The sequence below is a fragment of the Bactrocera tryoni genome, chromosome 4, assembly GCF_016617805.1.
Source record: "Bactrocera tryoni isolate S06 chromosome 4, CSIRO_BtryS06_freeze2, whole genome shotgun sequence".
NCBI classification, from domain to species: domain Eukaryota; kingdom Metazoa; phylum Arthropoda; class Insecta; order Diptera; family Tephritidae; genus Bactrocera; species Bactrocera tryoni.
Window position 1 is genome coordinate 64,035,145 of NC_052502.1, and position 22,059 is coordinate 64,057,203.

The 22,059-nt window shown below is 35.0% G+C and overlaps 1 protein-coding gene across 8 annotated transcripts in view; it reads left to right on the top strand.

Annotated features, from left to right (window-relative positions):
• LOC120775414 (inositol hexakisphosphate and diphosphoinositol-pentakisphosphate kinase) overlaps positions 1-22,059 on the top strand; it is a 30,608-nt gene that overhangs the window by 2,941 nt on the left and 5,608 nt on the right. For 5 of the 8 annotated variants that reach the window (XM_040105582.1, XM_040105584.1, XM_040105588.1 and 2 more), the window contains exons 2-15: positions 5,213-5,404; positions 5,496-5,727; positions 5,789-5,943; positions 6,007-6,094; positions 7,471-7,687; positions 7,758-8,039; positions 8,108-8,296; positions 8,366-8,451; positions 9,277-9,445; positions 9,509-9,706; positions 12,229-13,162; positions 13,239-13,349; positions 13,459-13,684; positions 18,745-20,409. In XM_040105582.1, coding sequence (XP_039961516.1) covers positions 5,213-5,404; positions 5,496-5,727; positions 5,789-5,943; positions 6,007-6,094; positions 7,471-7,687; positions 7,758-8,039; positions 8,108-8,296; positions 8,366-8,451; positions 9,277-9,445; positions 9,509-9,706; positions 12,229-13,162; positions 13,239-13,349; positions 13,459-13,684; positions 18,745-20,409 — 4,744 coding nt within the window. The remainder of the gene's footprint in view (positions 1-5,212; positions 5,405-5,495; positions 5,728-5,788; positions 5,944-6,006; positions 6,095-7,470; positions 7,688-7,757; positions 8,040-8,107; positions 8,297-8,365; positions 8,452-9,276; positions 9,446-9,508; positions 9,707-12,228; positions 13,163-13,238; positions 13,350-13,458; positions 13,685-18,744; positions 20,410-22,059) is intronic. The other 3 variants (XM_040105583.1, XM_040105587.1, XM_040105590.1) reach the window with 3 other exon arrangements.

The following is a 22,059-nucleotide window of genomic DNA, read 5'->3' on the forward strand; positions in this document are numbered from 1 at the left end:
TTGGTATATGTATAATACGTTCATACATATATATTCACGTACCGCTAAATAATTAAGTTTGAACTAGAAACGCAAACAATTGAATTTATATCAGTTACGTTTTACAATGTGCGCTATTGACATACATACTTATATATTGTATTATAATAGCAAATACATACATATGTAAGTATATTCATACTACGTAAATTACTGAAACATTTTTCAATTGTTTGCACTTATAATTAGTTTGTCTTGAGAGAGTGTCATATGTACGTATGTGTTTGAAAGATAATTATATAGATAGTGGCATTATTTACATACATATATTCTGGCGTTTTCAGTAATATCCATAGTATATATATACATACATGCTTATTCATATCACTGAGTCTCTTGTTGAAAACCACGAAAACAATGAAATAATTATAAGTTCATGAATTGTTATGATCTTTGTTGTGATACTCACAACTTAAATTATGACGTTTAAAACTCACATCAGCTGTTCCTGAGTAAACAAATACATTTTTTACATAAATTTTTGCATATATAATATTCATAGTCTTTAGTAAACATGTATGTATTATTCTTGCTGATACACATACATATGTACATTTTTGTATATCTACACACTGAGGAGCTAAACCATGGCAATGCTGAAAAATTTGAAATATTTTCCCATGATCGTGTTTCAATTCTTTTAATAATATTGGTTTTTGATATTTAAAAAAGTTTTCATACAAGATCCTGATTTTGATTGGTCAGTTTGTATGGAAGCCATAAGCTCTAGTGGTTTGAGCTGAAAATTTGTTCGTATATAATATTCTTCTTCCTCATACTCAATTATAACCGAGTTAACAACAGCGCGCCAGTCGTTTCTTCTATTCGCAACGTGACGCCGATTGGAAATTACAAGCGAAGCCAGGTCCTTCTTCACCTGGTCTTTCCAACGGAATGGAGGTCTTCCTATTCCTCTGTTTCCCCCCGCGGGGATGACGTCGAATACTTTCTGAGCTGGAGTGTTTTCGTCCATACGTACGACATGGCCTAGCCGACGCAGCCGCTGTCTCTTAATTCGCTGTAATGATTCAATGTCGTCGTATATCTCATACAGCTCATCGTTCCATTCTATGGGATATTCATCGTGGCCACCGCGCAATGAACCATAAATCTTTCGCAGAACCTTTCTCTTGAAAACTCGTAACGTCGACTCATCAGATGTTGTCATCGTTCATGTCCCTGCACCATATAGCAAGACGGGAATAATGAGTTGCTTATAGAGTTTTGTTTTTGTTCGTCGAGAGAGGACTTTACTTCTCAATTGCCTACTCATCCCAAAGTAGCACCTGCTGGCAAGAGTTACTCTTCATTGGATTTCGATGCTGACTTTTTTGTTGCTGTTAATGCTGGTTCCAAGATAAACAAAATTATCTACAACTTCGAAGTTAGGACTGTCAACAGTGACATGGGAGCCTAGTCGCGAGTGCGACGACTGTTTGTTTGATGACAGGAGATATTTCGTCTTGCCCTCGTTCACTGCCAGACCCATTTGCTTTGCTTCCTTATCTAGTCTGGAGGAAGCAGAACTAAGATGTAAATATCTTGACCAATAAAAAATGTTTTCATATAAAAACTTGATTTCGATTGTGCAGTTTGTTATATGCTATAGTGTTCTGATATAACAAATTTATTCGGAGCATTATTTTGAAAAATATCCTAATAAAAAAGTTTTTCATGCAAGAATTTGTTTTCGATCGTTCAGGTTATGTGGCAGCTATATGTTATTTTGCCCATATATCGGCGGTTCGGGCAAATTAACAGTTTCTTAAAGAGAAAAGCACGTATGCGAAACTTCAGATCGATATCTCAAAAACTGAGGGACTAGTTCGCGTATATACAGACAGACATCATTTAGCAACATTGTGCAAATATACCATGACACCCTGCAAAAGTGCTAAATTTTTTAAATGATAAAAAGGAACAAAGAAATTACACCCTATTATAAATCAGCTGTTGCATTGTTTTCGTTTTCATAATGAGCACATACATATAATACAATTAACTTGTTTAACTCTAATTTACGAAAATATTGAAAATAAGGTTGTCAATTAACACTATTTTTTTTACCTCTAAGTCTGAGTAAGCATTCAGAACGTCTTCTATGAATCGTTTCAGCCTGGGTAAGGATTTTCTTGCAACAACTACCATCCTCATATCCTTCTCTGATGAGGATGAGGATGAATCAATTTACTCGTTTGCAATTTCTAATAATTATTTTAATGATCATATATGTATGTATATATATTAATAACATATGTATATATATTTATTATATTATATATATATATATATATATATTATAGCGCCTCCGACATTTTCTTCTTTTTGGCAAACTTAATGTAGTCTGTTCATGGTATAAATATCGACGAAGTGCAACAAAAATTTTCAGTTTTAATACAATTTTCACTCGAGCGTTTAGAGGTCGAAGTTCGGGCTAATGCCCAAATAATTTATGTTGTTCGCGTTTTTGGATGATGTCGATAATAATATCAATAGAGATTACACCACTTTCGTTCCGTTTCTTTTTTGTTTACTTTTAATCTAAACGTAAATTAGTAACAAGTCTGTATGGTATAAAAGTGTGACAGGATACGTACTTATTTGTCTGTTATCTGTCTTTTAAAGAAGTATATAACAAATAGTGGGAGAAGGAAAAGAGAATATACTACATCCTAATAATAGTCTTCAAAGTTTTCATATTACTGTTTTTTGGAGGTTTACAATGGGTTAGAAGAATAGCTTTCAAAATAAACGCAATTATTTGATATTTATGGCTAACTAGCGTAATGGGTAAATAAATATACAAAATAGTCATATTCGAAAAAGTCTTTTCGTATTTTGTCAATAGATATCGTTGCAGTCGTATAACTCCAGTGCTACCAATCACATTGTGTCATACCATATAGTGTTGGAAATTAATTTGGGGAAGTTGAAAAAAAGTTACAGCTGTTCAAAAATGAGTGAAAATAATTAACACATTCTCTTTATTTTGAAATTTTTGTATGAAAAAGGAAAGAATGGTACGCAAGCCACCAAAGACATTTGTGAAGTTTACAGACACGATGCTGTATCAGTTCGTGTAGCACAACAATGGTTCGCTTGCTTCCGTTCTGTAGCGGAAAAATTGCAAAAAAGTTGTCGACCAAAATGGTACATATTTGTTTATTTATTAGTATAAATATCTAAAAATAAATTGAAATTTGATTAGAAATGCAAAAAGACTTTTTCGAATCCTCAATATTTGGAATGCAAACAATCTTTGAAGAGGCTCTCAATGCCTTAGGGTGTCCGCAGAGTGAACGCTTGAAGCCAAGCCGAGCGCATTTATCCATCTACGCAAAACACGAATTTACACTCGGCTCGGATTTGAGCGTCCTTAAACAATTAAAAACATTTTTCCAATAAATTTTTGTTATATTTATAGACATTTAAAGAATATAAAACAAATAATCATCGAATTCCAGGCCGGAAGAAATGCATAGGCATGCCTCTGTCTGAAGGTACATATGTTACATGACGGTCTTGCATTATCAGTTCACGTACGGCATCGATGTTGTGGTTTAAAATTTTTGTACCCTTCATTATACGGAAGTTGCTATATACACATACATATATTTCTGGGGTGGCACTATAATGTAATGTAAGTATACGGACAACAAAAATGTTTTTTCTTTTTTTTGTCGATTGCTGTTTTGTTTCCGGCTCATACGCATAGATCCATGATTCGTCACCTGTGATGATCTGTATAAACGTTCTTTTAAAGCACCGCGATCGTATTTTCAGCATTTCTTTACACCAATCCACACCTCAGCCTTTTGAGCTATTGTCAAATTGTGTGGGATCCAATGACAACAAACCTTTTACGGCCAGGTGTTCGGTGCAATATCGAATGTATGCTGGTGGGAGAAATGCATAGGCATGCCTCTGTCTGAAGGTACATATGTTACATGACGGTCTTGCATTATCAGTTCACGTACGGCATCGATGTTTTCTGGCACAACGGCTGTTTTTGGACGACCTTCACGGAATTCGTCTTTGAGCGAGCGTCGGCCACGATTGAATTCGTTGTACCAGTTTTCACAGTGCTATAGGATGGTGCTTCGTAGCCATACAAAGATTTTAGTTCATCGATGCACTCTTGTCGTGATAATCCACGTCGAAAGTTGTGAAAAAAATCATCGCACGAAAATGTTCACGAGTTAATTCCATTTTTTGACCGAGATGAATTTTTTTAATTCCCTGTAAATGAAACAATTCACAATTAAATGACAAAACGTTCTGAGTGATGTTATGCTAAAAAATGTCAAACTTTCCAATGGAAATGTCAGATTGCACCTGGCAACACTTAATGTTGCCCTAGGCCAGAATATATACAGCAGCCCTCGTAAACATGTCGCTACCGGATTAACAGTTTCCAAAGAAAAAACAAATTCACAAAAATGCGTATTCTTGGAAATTTTACTCCTTTTCAAATAGTTCAATTTGTCGACTAGAGTTCACCCTTATGGGTTTGTGCGAAAGGATCATAAATTTTTAAAAATGAAATTGGTAAATAAACGCTTTAGGTAAACAATTCCCGACTCTTAAGATCTCCACGTCAATATCAACCTTATCAGTGCTTAGAAGGTGGATCTAAGTTTAAGTTATTTAAATACCTATCTCAGACATAGCTTATATAATAATATAATAATAGAAAGAAACCTTAATTTATAAAAATTTTAAAATTTGTACTTTACAAATCAAATTTAAAATTAAACTCAGCTTCGATTTTGCTTGTGCTTTTGGTAGGGCAATGGGAATCCATTATGACGAAGACATGTGTTAAATAAATAAATATTTTTCAATTTAAAATCAATGTGTTTTTATTGAATTTTCTAATAAATATAATTTGCAAACTCTTATTTCAAATTGCATTGGCTTGGGCGCTGCTTGCAATAATTTCAATGAAATTTCGTTTATGTAAATAACAATTATTTCAATCAACATTTTTTCAGCTTTAGGGCTTGGCGATAGTTATAAAATAATATTGTATTTTGAAAATTTTATTTTTAAAAATTTTAAACTTTATTTTTAACAATTTTACTTGGCTATCATTGATAGTTGCTATCGAATAAAAAACCAGTCAGACAAATTTCAAATGTTATACAGAAAAATTTATTGTTTATTTCAAAAGGGAGACGGCGAGAGCAATGACGGTATGGACTCGGATTGCAGCACCTGTTCGAATCCTGGGAAGCAAGTGGTTGTAGGAATTTGCGCCATGGCTAAGAAAACGCAATCGAAGCCGATGAAAGAGATCTTAACACGCTTGCAAGAATTTGAATTCATCAAAATGCTTATATTTTCCGAAGATGTCATTTTGAAGGTGCGCATATGCTAATCTCTAAACTGATAACTATAAAGAACTAATTGTAAAAAATGTAAAATGTTTCTAAATAATAATTGTAACATTTTAGGAACCGGTAGAAAATTGGCCGTTGTGCGATTGTCTCATCTCGTTTCATTCGAAGGGCTTCCCACTGGAGAAAGCCATACAATATGCACAACTACGCAAACCCTACGTGCTGAACAACTTACACATGCAATATGATATACAAGACCGACGGCGTGTCTATGCTATACTGGAGAAAGAGGGCATTGAAATACCACGATATGCGGTCTTAGATCGTGACTCGCCAGACCCAAAGCGTAAGTCAGTAACTTTTTTGCTAAATCGCAGTTAAAAATATAAATTCGTTTGCATAATTAGAACACGAGCTCATTGAGTCTGAGGATCATGTTGAGGTGAATGGCATTATTTTCAATAAACCGTTTGTGGAGAAGCCAGTATCCGCTGAGGATCACAATATCTACATTTACTATCCCACATCGGCAGGTGGTGGCAGTCAGCGTCTCTTCAGAAAGGTGTTATTGACAATTGTGCGCATGGGTAAAGCAAGCTTACTACATACACACTTATATTTACAGATTGGCAGTCGCAGTAGCGTTTATTCGCCAGAATCGCGCGTGCGGAAAACCGGTTCATTCATCTATGAAGATTTCATGCCAACTGATGGTATGTATTCGTACTCCTTTAACTATTTTTTGTAGCGAAATTTGTTCCTTGCGCCAAAAACCAAAAAAATGCACTAATTTTCTTCTGATACGTTTAGCCCATCGTTCGCATTTGATTTTATTGCGAATACCATACAAATTTCTACTGAATTGATTTTGTTTATATTTTGCGATTTTTAGCAACGCATTTAAATTTGGTTTTTGAGAAATTATATTTGGTATATCTTCACGGGCATTCGTAAGTGGTTTGATTGCTTAACTTTATTTTTAAATACGCTTATATAAGAAAATTTAATATCAACACATGTAGTATTTGCATCATAACAATACCGTTGTTTTTATATCAATCACTGATTATGCGCACATCATACATTCCTATATAATTAAATTTTTTTTTTAATCTGAGTTCAAAAAAACGAACTTTTTTTAAGCATCCAATTATAGTCAGCCCAAAAAAAATATTTCCTCATCTATAAATTTAGCAAAACATACGAGTCTTTATATCGTATAAGACTATAAATATTCATCTAGATTAATTATACATGTACCAGAGCACTATTTCGCTGCATGTATTCTTCATCATTACCGTTAATATTTTAATTAAATATAAATTTTTGTACTCTAAATTATAAAACGTTTTAAAATATTTCTCAATTAACTTAAATTAAGTGTTATATATTTCTATGTTTAAAAGCCAAAATTGTGTTTTGTAAGCGCTTTGGATTTCAATATTTTGTATTCCTAACCTCAAATTTAATTATATCAGATTTAATTTTAATTGTCTTCAATAAATAATTCTTGACACTTCTACATTTCCAAGATATTTCCAATGTGTTCATTTTAATCATAGACGATATTTTCTTGAAAGATCTATAAACGTTCTATTTAACTTTACCTTCCATACAAAGAAGTGTTAATTCATTCTCCTTCCTTGTGTTTTATTTTGAAATAAGTTTTAGTAGTGCAAAAAAGGTCTTAGATAACACTTTAACTCTCATCAGTTTACTGAAACCCAAAAGTTATGAAACGATGATTGTGCTAATAAAAACTAAAGAAATAAAACCAAGTCGCGTTAGTTAAACTGTTTATAAATGGACGACTGGAGCGGTTGCGTTGTACTCGGGTTTTCGCTCATAGCAAATTTTTGTCACATTTAGTATCATCGGACGTTCATTCTTATACAAACCCATCAGGCATATACATATTTATGTACATAAATAGTAATGATTTTTTTAAACTATAAACAATTCGTTAATTAAAAAAATTGGAGTGATTCGTTTCAGTTGCTATTCATTGCTCATCAGCTCAGGCGTCTTCTATACTCTTTATAGCACCTGCAAGATCGACTAAGAATCCAGCATTACTTTTAAAACTTAGTATACTTTTCAGGCACGGACGTTAAGGTATACACAGTCGGACCAGATTATGCACATGCCGAGGCCCGTAAGTCCCCAGCACTTGATGGAAAAGTGGAGCGCGACAGCGAGGGTAAAGAGATACGATATCCTGTTATATTAAATAATGCTGAGAAGCTCATCTCACGTAAAGTTTGTTTGGCTTTTAAACAGACAGTCTGCGGCTTCGACTTGCTACGGTGTGTATAAAAAGTCTTTTATAAATTTGCTTTTGCTAATGCATTTAGTGTTATGTTTTTACCTACACAGCGCCAATGGAAAATCGTATGTTTGTGACGTGAATGGTTTCAGCTTCGTTAAGAACTCGAACAAATATTACGATGATTGTGCTAAAATACTGGGCAATATGATATTGCGTGAGCTCACACCAACCTTGCATATACCATGGCTTGTGCCCTTTCAACTGGACGATCCCCCCATTGTGCCCACCACTTTTGGGAAGATGATGGAATTGCGTTGCGTAGTGGCGGTGATAAGACACGGCGATCGCACGCCCAAGCAAAAAATGAAGCTCGAAGTGCGACATCCCAAGTAATATTTGTTGCATTTTAAGTTTCATTGTATGTAAAGCATATATTATACCAAACGTGTATTTGCAGATTTTTTGAGATATTTGAGAAATATGATGGTTACAAGGATGGTCACGTTAAGTTGAAACGTCCAAAACAATTGCAAGAGATTTTAGATATTGCCAGATATCTGTTGTCGGAAATTCAAAACAAGTCAGCAGACGCGGAGATACAAGAGAAGGAGAGCAAATTAGAACAATTGAAAAATGTCCTAGAAATGTAAGCATGTGTGTGTTATATATATGGGTATTTTATGTATTTAAGCCCCATTTTCGTTTTTAAAATCAGGTACGGACACTTCTCTGGCATAAATCGTAAAGTTCAAATGAAATACCAACCGAAAGGCCGACCGCGTGGCTCTAGCTCCGATGACGGTAATACTAAAACTATATATCTTGTGTTTTGTCCTAAATTTGCTTGTATATTTTCGAAACACCCAGAATTTCCATGTATCTATGATATTTTATCAATGTACTAAATGTGAAAAGTTTCTAGTACATATTTTAATTATGCATAATTCGAGACACGTTTGATAAGATTGCGATCTGCGGTCTATTGTGCCTTCTTCCAACACTCAATACTCAAACCACCTCATCCGTTTCAAGCACATTATGGAAGCCAAATCTTTCGCACGATATTCAAGTCTACCTAACAAACAAAAACTGCAAATTTGGCAGCATACCTCAAATAAACTTGCCACGACCTCAACTAACATTGTGCTTGAGCTAATGGAGGTGCGTATTGTTTGAATACGATAACTACGCATTCAAGGATGGCTTCGTGGCAATATCGGAGCATATTTTAAATTAATTTCCATGCTCTGCATCTGGCACTTCCATCTGCAGTGGCCGGTGCACATCACTTGATGTTGTTTGCAAAGTCCTGCAATTTGTAGAAATTATCATTCTCTTTTAAATTTTTCTTATTTCGGTGCCCCTTTAATGGTTGTGGATCGCTCGCTGGCCAGCTGTTATATATTTTTTTATTACTATATTATCTCTAAATTTATATATATAGACATATTTTGTACTTTTTTTTTGATATTTTTGACTTCTTGCTTTTTAATTATTTTTTTTTAATTTTTGCTTATCAAAATTAATATTAATATAGTTGTTGTCTTGATACACTTTAGCTTTTAATATTTTAAATTTAATATTGATTTTTTCTTAACATCCTTTACAATCATTTATCCTTTGAAGTAGATGCACCGAAAGAGCCGTCATTAGTTTTGATCTTAAAATGGGGTGGTGAGTTAACGCCTGCTGGTCGCATACAAGCGGAAGAATTGGGACGCATATTCCGTTGCATGTATCCTGGAGGTCAGGGTCGACAGGACTATTCGGGCACACAAGGCTTGGGACTGTTGCGGTAATACACAATTTTTCGTAACCATTTTTTATACTACAACTAAAACGTTTATAACATTTCTAGATTGCACTCCACATTTCGCCATGACTTGAAAATATATGCTTCCGACGAAGGTCGTGTGCAAATGACTGCAGCCGCTTTCGCTAAAGGTTTGCTGGCGTTGGAGGGAGAGCTCACACCAATATTGGTGCAGATGGTGAAGAGTGCTAATACGAACGGGCTACTAGATAATGATTGTGACTCTAGTAAATACCAAAATCTGTAAGTATGTTGGCGGATATATATAAAACATTTGCATTTCTTATAGCCCTGACACGCGAGCAAAATTAATGCGCTTTAAGAAACGCTAATGCGCATTGAAATTTTATGGTGACAGACGGCAGACTTGTGCATTTGGACAGCTGATAGTGAAATTTGTTTATTTATTAAAACAAAAAATGAAATGAAAGTGTGTGAAAAAGTGAAGAATATTGGAAAAATGGATGGCAAACTGTACGTTGTTTATTTTCTGCCATCTAAAAATATTAAAATTTGTTTTTGTTAATATACTTGCACATAATTTAATTAGCAATATAAAAACTGTTTACCTCTGAAGCTGTAAACACAAACAAGGCGGCAGATTTCAAGCGACATCTGTCAAACAATAGCAAAAATCTGTAATTTTTAACCAATGTTGCCTACAAAATTCAGCCAAATGCACGAAATTCTTGTACATTACAAACTTGCATTCACATGGGTCAAATGCGCAAATAAATGTAAATTAAGCCCGCTAATGCATATTAGCGCTGTCTTCTGTCATGGCTGTAATAGCATAAAATAGTATTAAATAATCTTTATCTGGCTTTTCATCGGTTAGTTTGTATGTTAGCTAGTATATGCTGTATTAGTATGATCTGAAAAATTTATTAAGAGATTGTATCGTTGCCATCAATAATAATCGGAAGATATCGCTTCAAATTCAAAGCTTTTCCATACAAGTACTGAATTTTGTTCGTTCACTTTTTTTGACAGCTATATGTTCCAACCAGAAAAATTAAACGCCTTTCTTTGGATAATAACCCATGAGAAATTTCGTGAAGATATCGTGGTAAATGAAAAGTTTTTCATAGAAGTAGTGGATTTTTATACTCTTGTAACCAGTTGCTACAGAGTATTATAGTTTTGTTCACCTAACGGTTTTACGTATCACCTAAAAGTAATCGAGATAGATATAGGGTTATATATATATAAGTGATCAGGGTGAAGAGAAAAGTTGAAATCCGGTGGACTGCCCGTCCGTCCGTCCGTGCAAGCTGTAACTTGAGTAAAAATTGAGATATCTAGATGAAACTTGGTGTGTGTGTTGCTTAATGCAATAAAAATCGAGTTCGTAGATGGGCATAATCGGACCACTGCCACGCACATAAAGTGCCATAACTAAGGACTAAATTCAGATATAAAACTGTAATTTGGCACAGGGGATCGCAGTAACAAAGGACACCTGTAAATATTAAATTTTGAAAAAGTGGGCGTGGTCCCGCCCCCTAATATGTTTAATGTGCATATCTCCTAATCCACTAAAGCTACAAAACCTAGCCGATTTCGACAAAATTCAGTACGTAGCATTCTTTTGATATTTTTATGTCTCATTGTGAAAATGGACGAAATCGGACTACAACAACGCCTACTTCTCATATAGCACAATTTTGAATACCACTTGATTTGTTCGGTTTCCAGTACATAAATCAAGAAGCAATTAATATAACGGGATACAATTTTGCTCGAATAATGTTTTTAGTTTGTGACACCTTATGACAAAAAATTGTTCAAATCCAACCAAAACTGTTCAAGACCCTAGGTACCGAATATGTGAGCCCCAATACCTATGTATAGTTGACTTTTGTTCGAAAATATCGGTCAATGTGTGAGATATGCAATAGAAATTCAGACATAATCCTTTTCCTGCAGTAGTAATTCTGTGTATGCAAAATGGGTGGAATCGGGTCAATACTTCCCTGAGCCCCTATATACCTAATATAAAGATTTTCGAACTTCCGGGTGACTTTGTACCGCATATATCGACAAATATGTGAGTTATCTCAATGAAAATTTTAGAACGTACATATATACTCAAAACAGTATATCATTGGACCTAAAATGGATACAATTGGGCAAAGCTTGGCTTACCCTCCATATAAACATTACCAGAATTTTCGAACATCCGGTTGATTTTGTATAATGACTATGTAAAATGATTTTGGTTTTTCTAACAAATCTTATGCCGAATACATATATATGTAGGTCAATGTATACGTCATATATGGTATATGTTTATATACAAAATTTGCTAGATTCCGATCCTCTGGTTGGCGTTTTACATCGTAAAGTATTTCCCTGACTTTGATTCCTGCAAGTTGCAAGAGTATAAAATGTTCGGTTGCACCCGAACTTAGCCCTTTCTTACTTGTTATCGTTGAGTTTGTATGACAGCTATATACTGTAGTGGTCCGATGTCGACGGTTCCGACAAATGAGCAGCTTCTTTGGAAAAAAGTACGTGTGCAAAATTTCAGATAATATATCTCAAACACTGTGGGACTAGTTCGCGTATACGATACAATATATACATATATGTACATACGGATGGACGGAAAAAATTTAAGTATTATATATGCGTGCCTTTTAAATGTTCGTCTTCTTTTATTTGGTGCTTTTTCTCACTATTAAATCTCCTTTTACTTTCGTACTACATATACCGTTACAAATTTGTAGTTTCACTTTGCTAATCCGCGATATTTATTTCAGTGCAAAGCAACGCTTGCATGATTTGATGCGTGTAGACCGCGAATTTACAATGGAAGACCGTGAGGTGATTAATCCGTGCAATAGTATTTCCATTAATCAAGCCTTGGATTTTGTTAAGAACCCTGTAGAATGTTGCAATCACGTACACAAACTAATCAAAGAATTATTAACGATTATAAGCGTAAAGAAAGAAGATCCCAAAACTAAAGACGCTATACTGTACCATGGCGAGACATGGGATTTGATGGCGCGGCGTTGGGAGAAAATTGAAAAGGATTTCAGCACTAAATCCAAACAATACGACATTTCAAAAGTACCCGACATTTACGATTGCATCAAATACGACTTGCAACACAATCAACACACGTTGCAATACGATCAGGCGGAAGAATTGTACATATACGCGAAGTACCTAGCAGATATCGTTATACCACAAGAATACGGTTCAACTGTGCAAGAGAAGTTGGCCATTGGTCAGGGTATCTGTACGCCGTTGCTGAAGAAAATCAAAGCCGATTTGCAGCGAAACATCGAAGAAGTGGGCGATGAGTCGGTAAATAGGCTAAATCCACATTATAGTCACGGTGTCGCCAGTCCAGGTCGTCACGTGCGCACGCGGTTGTATTTCACAAGTGAAAGTCATGTGCACTCATTGTTAACTGTTTTGCGTTATGGTGGTTTGCTGAATGTGTTAAATGATGAACAGTGGCGTCGTGCAATGGATTACATTTCCATGGTGTCGGAGTTGAATTACATGTCACAGGTTGTGATAATGCTCTACGAGGATCCCACCAAAGATCCCACATCAGAAGAACGCTTTCACGTGGAACTACATTTCAGTCCGGGTGTAAATTGTTGCGTGCAGAAGAACTTGCCACCCGGTCCAGGCTTTCGGCCACACTCGCGCAATGATTCCGGCAATCCCAAGCAAATGGTTAGTAAAGAGCCCTCAGAATATGTATATATATTGTTTTATCAGACACTCATAGACACTAATTCTATTCAAAAAGGGTTCAAGTAATTCTTTTCTCAAAACCACTTCTGCGGTAGATGACGCAAATCCGCCGCGTATAGAGGAGGAAAACGACTCGGAGGATAGTCCTGTGAGGAGCCAATCAGACGTAAGCAATGCTTAATTGGTATTTTGTTGGATTGTAGTATTTTATATATTTAATACAGCATAAATCACATCATTTTAATTGATTGCGCTTTTAATTGAATTCTTCTTAGGGCTACGATAAAGATTCACCACCGCATACTAAGCATCAAAAATCGAAGCCCATACCAATCGGTGCGCACCATACGGTAAGCGGACATGAAGCGGCGCATTTGGCAAAGCGTCTGAATGAAGAATTGGCTTCACAACAACACTCACTGGAATCCCAACGCCCCATTAGTCCCGATGCGGAGCCACGGTCACGTAGCTATGAACAGCGCGATCAAAAGCGTGCAAAAGGTATGTGTAGTTTGGTATGTAAACAATTTTACGTTGTTGCTGCTGCGTTTGAGTACGTCTCCTGTTTTGCTTTTCAACAATTTCTTTCTTTTTTGGTAACAATTAACACACTATTGTCCAACATTAAGTTTTATGGTCGAATTATGATTTCACACATACACACATGTCTTTTTATTATATTTTTTGTCCATCAACGTTCTTCAAATAGCATGTGCCGGTCTATGTGGCGCTCCATTGGTCATATAATATATACAACTTTTTATATGATTTATTTTGTAAATACAGTTTTGAGCCGGTTTATTATGTTAACTACAATTTTTTTAAAGAGTAACAGTAGCGATCGAATGTTAAGGAATAGATTAAATTTGGTAAAGTTTTTTTTGCAGTTATTAGTATTTTTTTTTTTTTCTAAATGAGATTATAACAAAGAAAAAGCATATCTTCATAGTCGGAAATTTGTTCATCAGCTGTTTATAAAAAAAATACTAAAAACAAGAAGCTGTAATATCCTCCATAGCAGGTATTAAAAGATATTTATTTATTTTTCAACGGTCAAATTGAATGACAAATACATATATGCAATGGTGGTCCGACATGAACTACTTGTATACCCTATAGTGGTCCAATATCGAAGTTTCCGGCAAATAAGCAGCTTCTTGGGGAGAAATTACGTGTGCAAAATTTCTGATCGATATCCCATAAACTGTGGGACTTGTTCGCCTATATACAGCTAGATGAAAAGACAGACGGACATGGCTAAATCGTCTCAGCTTGTCACGTTGATAACTTATATGTATATCTAATTCATAGGATCTCCGACGTTTTATTCTGAGTATTGCAAACTTCGTAGCAAACTTAATATACCGTATGTTCAGGGTATAAAAAGTGTGAGAACTTTATAGTATTTTAGTTTAGTCAATCAATTTGTTTTTTATTTACAAGTGCTTAGTAAAGTAAACAATTTCATTCAAATAAGTTATTAAATTTAAATCCAGAAATATGTACTTCGATCATAGCTACATATGTATATACTTTTAGTGAACACATTACATACATACATACATATTTTTAGTGACAAGAAGATTGCAATTTAATTATTTAAATTTTCACAAATTGAAACTTCACCAAAGCTCAGCTTATATTTGTATATGCTAATTATTTATTTTATTTTTTACATTAATGCGATTTAAGTTATACATAAGAACGACACAAACTCCTCCTGCTTATTATGTTTATATTAATTATTACTATGTTCTTTTAAGCGCATTAATCATATTTAATTCAAATTTAAATTAACTAAATTACTCTCTTATTAACATGAAAACAATTCAATACATTTGTTTAAACTTTTTAACACAATGACAAAATTTTCGTATAAGCATCTGGCTGGGAATTTCCGTGTATTTGGCTGAAATTCGGTGTCGTCTTTTGCTGTCGTCTTTGAATACTGCTGTCATAAATATAAATATTTCTATAATCGACATAGCAAGAAGCGAATATAAAGCTAGACGCTGAGAAATGTTTATAAGCTTTCACTCAAACGGAAAGCCACTTTGTACAAAACGAAAGCATTTTGTCCGATTCCTGCTAGTGGCAATGTCCAATGGTAGAAGTCGCAGAAAATGTTAAATGACGCCGTGATGGTAGCATCCTAGTCATTGCTGACATTTGCCAGCGTCTGACTTTTGGCTTTGGCTATGTATGTCTTGACCTCTCTTTGTGTTCTGTGTACTTAATATATAAGTTATTCAGTTTCTTGGTTTTTAACGTTTTCTTGACAGTTGTGTATTTAGGTACACTTCTTCTAATTCCTGAGGTTTGTTTTTCTTACAAATATGTGATTTTCATAAATTTTGGAGCTCAAAGTGCACATGAGTAATCGCAATGCTTACTGATGTACATATGGTTTTCCTTTGTGCACACTTACTCTTTGTACATAACTGTGTTTCTTTATTTCCCCGTATGTGCGCTTGGGTGTTGATAATGAACGGAATCATAAATTACTTTTAGCCTTTAAACAAAATTTCATTCATTTTATGTGTGATATTAGATGATGCACAAATCGTAAAAACTAATGCATTTCAGAGAGTAACCAATCGATAGATATACTGTTACTATAGTAAAAGGTCGATACTTATTGGATGATTAACAAACAATCCGATGATCATGAATATGTAATATAAATGAAATATAATACAAATTTTATAAAAAACTAAATTATTTCAAATAAAATTGTTTATAGAGTTAAAAAATATGAAATTAAATTAATAAGTCTAAGTAACGTAAAAAGAAAGAAAACACTTTAACTTCGGTTGTACCGAAACTATAAAACCCTTTAGAAATACCAAGGGTTTCATATAAATGTGTATATATGTATAATATATACATATATTAGAGTTATTCAAAAAAAATTTTTTTTTTTTTCGTTTCGTACTGGGAAAAATAGGTTCCTAGACACCTCTAAGAAAGCCTCTCCAAACATGAGTTTTTTCCTCCTATATACAGTTTTCAATTTTTTCTTATTATCAGATAGAACAATTTATATCTCGCTTCCAACTACTTGAAAAAATATCTTGAGAGGCTTTCTTAGAGGTGTCTAAGAACCTATTTTTCCAAGTACGAAACGAAAAAAAAAAAAATTGTTTGAATCACTCTAATATATACATATGTATATGTACATATGTACATATGTATATGCTATAGTGGTCCGATTAGAAAATTTTTTCGAAGATAATAATACTGCCTAAATCATATTGCAAAAAAAGGTGATTTTTCGATTAAAAAAAAAACATTCCCTTAAAGCTTATAAGCTATCAAAGTTATACATACATTAAATGCAAGCGATTTATACCTTCTGTGTTGCTCATACGACATGGTATACTGTATTTGAAGGATAACTATGATTGCGTATACCTCTTAAGGTGGTATTCTGGTCTAGAAGCATGAATTTCAGGTAATTTTTAAAGTGTCGTAAAAAAAAGGCAATTAATATTTTTACTATCCATTTTTTTATTAGTTATTTGTTAATTTTAGAAGAACAGCAAAAAATTAAAAAGTAAAAAAATTAAAAACTAAAAAAATTAAAAAATTTCAAAAATTATAAGCTGACGAAGTGAGGGGTCTCTAAAAATTTCCACGTGACCATACCCATGATTTCAACCGTCCTAGTTATCTGAAATCAAAAAAAGATTATTAATCTAGAATAATGTCGCAATGGCCGGAACTACGGAAAAATGGGAAAAAATTTTGTTCACAAAATGGCGACTGCCTGGAAAAAGTTTTTTTAGATCACTTTTTCTGACTGTTTCGAATTTTTTAAAAATAATAAAAATAAAAATTTGGAGATGGGGCTAGTTCCAACCATAGACGAGCCTATTATGAAGACTCTATAAAAATTTCAAGTAAATCAGTCCAGTAGAACCTGAGAAATCGTGGGTATCGTTCCGAAAAAGTCAGTTTTGAGAAAAACTCGTTTAAAGTTTAGGAGACAATTCTAGTGAACACGGACGCCACGTCACAAAATCGGCTGTATCTCCGAAAATAAGTCGAATTTTGAAAAATCCTTCCAAGGTCATATTTTTGAAAGTCTAAACTTTCAAGATATGCAAAAAAAAAAATCGATTTTTTCAAAATCCTAGACAAGAATACCCTCTTAAATTAATATATTTATTAAAAAATTAGTAATAACTTTTTATAGAGCGGAAAATTTTGTATTAGAATAATTCAAGTTGTAGGTTTATTTGGTTTAGAGATAAATCAAGGAAAAAAGATATTTCAAAAGTTCGAAAATCCCGTGTTAAATATGGTGTATTCAAAAAGTAAAGTGATTCGGGCGCAATTTAAATTGAAAATAAAGCGCTTTTTTACGTTTGGTCCCTTTTTAGGAAAAAAACTTAAACATGGGGCCGTTTGCAAAACACAATTTGAGATATAACGGACACCCTAGCAAAAATTTATGAATATAGTAAGTGTACATATGTATATGAAATGAAATTAGTTTTTTTAGTTTCAAAATACCAAATTTTTAGGAATAATATTAATTTATATTTTTATAACTGTAAAAATAAAACATAAATGAAGTTAGCAGAAAAACTTAAATTATGAAACTTAACACTAAATATTGCAATACATAGGAATTCCATAATTTTATGAATCGTATTAATTTCGTATGTTTAAAGGCTAAAGTGTATGAATTTATGGCTTAATTACCTGTTCAGAAGTGTACAATACGCAAAGCACCATATTACTACAACAACATGATCTCAAAGTTAACAAAATACAGTTTCTCTATTACTACTCCCAAAAAAACTGAAAAAACCAAAAAACGTACTCTCGCAAACTTCATTGTACTTCACCATACCAAATCCTGGCACTTTTGCTTTCGAGTATGTTTTATTTATGTACTTATGCAAGTAGATTGTGTTAACTGCCACGTTTCTCTGCAAATTGAATTTCATCATACTACTTACAACAAAAACATACAAAACTTTTGTACGGTTTACTAATGTAACGCCCTTTGCATGCCTACTATATTGTAATATCGATACGATGTAATACAATAACAACAGTTAAAATGTAAGCACACACTTAACTACAATAATTTCGTATATACATACATATACAACAATGTATATGTATATGTGTATTTATACATTATACATACATATGTGCATATGTAACTCCTAACACTGCCAAAATTTTCTGTTCGAATTCAAACTGCTTGCTGCCACGCCTTAATGTCGTACTCAATGTGACTTGTCCAAGCTAAACATATCTATATTTAAGACGATTCTCATAAATTTTACATTATAATGTACATGAATGACCAAAATTTTTAATGCATTTACTCATTAAATCTGTCATTTTACTCCACATGGCGTCCGGCGCTCCCCATGTCTGAACCGGTCACTTGTAACAAACAAATTCAAATGCGAAATTATATACTCGTACAACTTATACCTTCGTTCTGTGCGCTTATTTAACTCCTTTTCCGGCAAAATTCATTCTAACAATTGCTTTGTGTACATTATTCATGAATAAATTGTGTAAAAAACGCATAGATACCGCTGCGTCTACGCCTATACACACACCACCTCTAACTAGTACTAATAACAAGCATGAATTCAAGGAGATACTCAACACGCGCTCCAATCCAAATTTCGCTGCAAACGCTGGCGGCACATTTCACATACGCGTTACCGATAGCTTGACTTTCTATAAAATCGATTCGTCTACCAACGAGTTGCCACTGTCCGATATTGATTTCTCACTCAATCCACTAACACCGGAATCCCCTTGCAACGAACATAAATCAAATTCGCCATGCGAGACGCGTCAAAAACGTCACGTACGCTTATTGACTATGCGCGCCATAGCAAGCATCGATGAGCCCGATGCAGCTAACGAAATGTATTTACCGAAAATATCGCCGTTAGCCACGAATGAACGTCCGCTGTCGTGCAATTGCCTTAGCGGCGGTGGTGCTTTCGACGATAACTTGCCGCACTCGCATTCGAAGAGCATGGCTGATATCAGTCCGCTCAACGATGGTGAAGTTTTACACTTCGTTTTGGGCAGCTCGCCGATTTCCGCTTCACGCGTGGCCTCCATTGATGACTTTCAATTGTCTTGTTCGGCGCCAGCCACCATACTCAGCAGCGAGTTCAGATTCCGTGCGCAGGAGGAACGGCACACGATAGTCGATCAACTGCGCGTTGGTTCGCCCACCCATTCGCCGACCGCTTCCACCTTAAAATTATGCCAAGAGTCCGATGAGCGGCAGCTGCAGCAGCAAGCGAAATCGCAACAGAAATACGCCAACGAGCTGTGCAGTGGCGTGTGTGCTGACGTTGAGCGCGCGCCTGACATAAAGACCGTCTCGATGAGCAGTTTGCCCACCGTACAGTCGGCGCCGGTAATGATAAATGTTGAAAATCCCTTCAAGTTTACGCAGCAAGCTCAACAACCATTTGTAAATAAATTTACTACAATCAATGAATTTGATAATACACATGCTACTAACACCGCTTTCTCTTCTCCCGTTCAATCCTCGTCTGCTTGCGACTTTGACACATTAATCCAACAAAAATACACTGACACACACGCTGACAAACGCGCCACAAATTATCATCATAACTCACGTATACGCCGACAAAACCAACACCAACATAAACTATTTAACCGACAACAACAACAACACGCCCCACATACACATACCGCGCGAATACCTGACGTGATCGTCACTTTGAGCTCATCCTCAACCGATTTGTCTAATCTAATGCCTGATACTAACCAATTCAATTCGAAACTCACTCCTACCATTCCTACAACTTACGACCCAACAAACACCACTACCACAACAACCATAACCACTACGAACACAACATCAACGCCCAATATCAATGCCAATATGTCCGCGTCTACGTCCATGTCTACGTCTAAATCCGCGCCCATGCCCTCGTCCGTGATTGTCACCTGTACGTCGACCGCTACTTCCGCCGCAGATGGCAATGCGACGCCAGTATCCTCCTCATCGTCGGTATCGTCTCGACGTCAAAGACACAGTATTGCCGGCCAGATGTCGTATATGAAAATGTTGGGATTCGGTGGTTTTAGCAAGAAGATGGCCACTAGCTCAAGTAGTCTATTTAGCACGGCAGTTATAAGCGGAAGCTCATCAGCACCCAATCTAAGGGATATGATACCATGTGCGGTCTCATCGTCAGGTAAGCGGTCAATATCGAATTTATACTCCTTTAGCCACAAGGAAAAACAGCTAAATAGAATTTTGTTAATAAGTCTCAAAATATTTATGTTATCATTAGCGTTTACATTTTGAGATCATAAATAGACATTGTGACAAAAAAACACCCGGAAATTGTAATTAAATTCCCTATGTAAATTTTTATTTATTTATTTAATCACCAGGATCACCAGGATACAAAGTATATACATAAATAGTATGCACCCATAGAGGTGTTACAGTTAACACCTGTTCATAGGCCTGGAAGTTATGACATTTAAAAAAATGCTAAATTTTTTTGCTAAGTTGGTCTTGGTGATTTTGGTGGATATTTTAGGTATGAAACACGTTCTTACTCGACTCGTCCCGATAAAGCTGAATTTTGTTCAAAAAGAGTAACGTAAATACTCTTTTTTCAATTCCACATTCATGAAGAGCATTATAATTGGCGATGAGACATGGGCTTATGAGGTTCACATGCAAACAAGTCAGCAATCACCGGCATGGGATCCATTTTCAGTCGAAACAAAATTCACTGAATGAGCTGAAGGCCATCCCAAAAAGTGCTTATGAAATGTGTATCGAGGACTGGCATAAGTCTACTACATCTACAAAATAAATATTGATGAATAATTAAATATTTTGCGTTTTATATACAATTTCCGGGTACATTTTTGTTACTACGTAGGTTGCTATACATATATTTCTGGCCTAATAATGTAAATAGGCATATTTATCAACGAAAATGTTTTTTTTTTTTTTCTTTTTTTTTGTCGATTGCTGTTTTGTTTCGGGCTCATACGCATAGATCCATGATTCGTCACCTGTGACGCACCGCAATTTTTCAGCATTTTTTTTCAGCATTTCTTTACACCAATCCACACGAGCCTTTTTTTGAGCGATTGTCAAATTGTGCGGGATCCAACGAGAACAAACCTTTTTTACGGCCAGGTGTTCATGCAATATCGAATGTATGCTGGTGGGAGAAATGCATAGGCATGCCTCTATCTGAAGGTATGTTACATGACGGTCTTGCATTATTAGTTCACGTACGGCATCGATGTTTCTGGCACAACGATTTTGGAGCTTACGATTCGTCTGAGCGAGCGTCGGCGATTGAATTGTTGTACCAGTTTTTCACAGTGCTATAGGATGGTGCTTCATAGCCATACAAAGATTTTAGTTCATCGATGCACTCTTGTCGTGATAATCCACGTCGAAAGTTGTGAAAAATGATCGCACGAAAATGTTCACGAGTTAATTCCATTTTTTGGCCGAGATGAATTTTTTAATTCCCTGTAAATAAAACAATTCACGATTAAATGACAAAAGGTTCTGAGTGATGTTATGCTAAAAAATGTCAAACTTTCCAATGGAAATGTCAGATTGCACCTGGCAACACTTAGTGTTGCCCTAGGCCAGAATATATATAGCAGCCCTCGTATGTATGTAGATCCAGCGAAAAAAAGATATTTGTTATAAAGTCAGTCAGTCGACTTGAGCAGTTATTTCTTGTGGTCACAGATTCTTAAATTAAGTTAAACTTAAGGTGTAGAATAATGCAACTATGTTAAGTTATAATATAATTTTTTCCTTAAAATTCCCGCATATATGGAAAATGGCATAGCTGTGT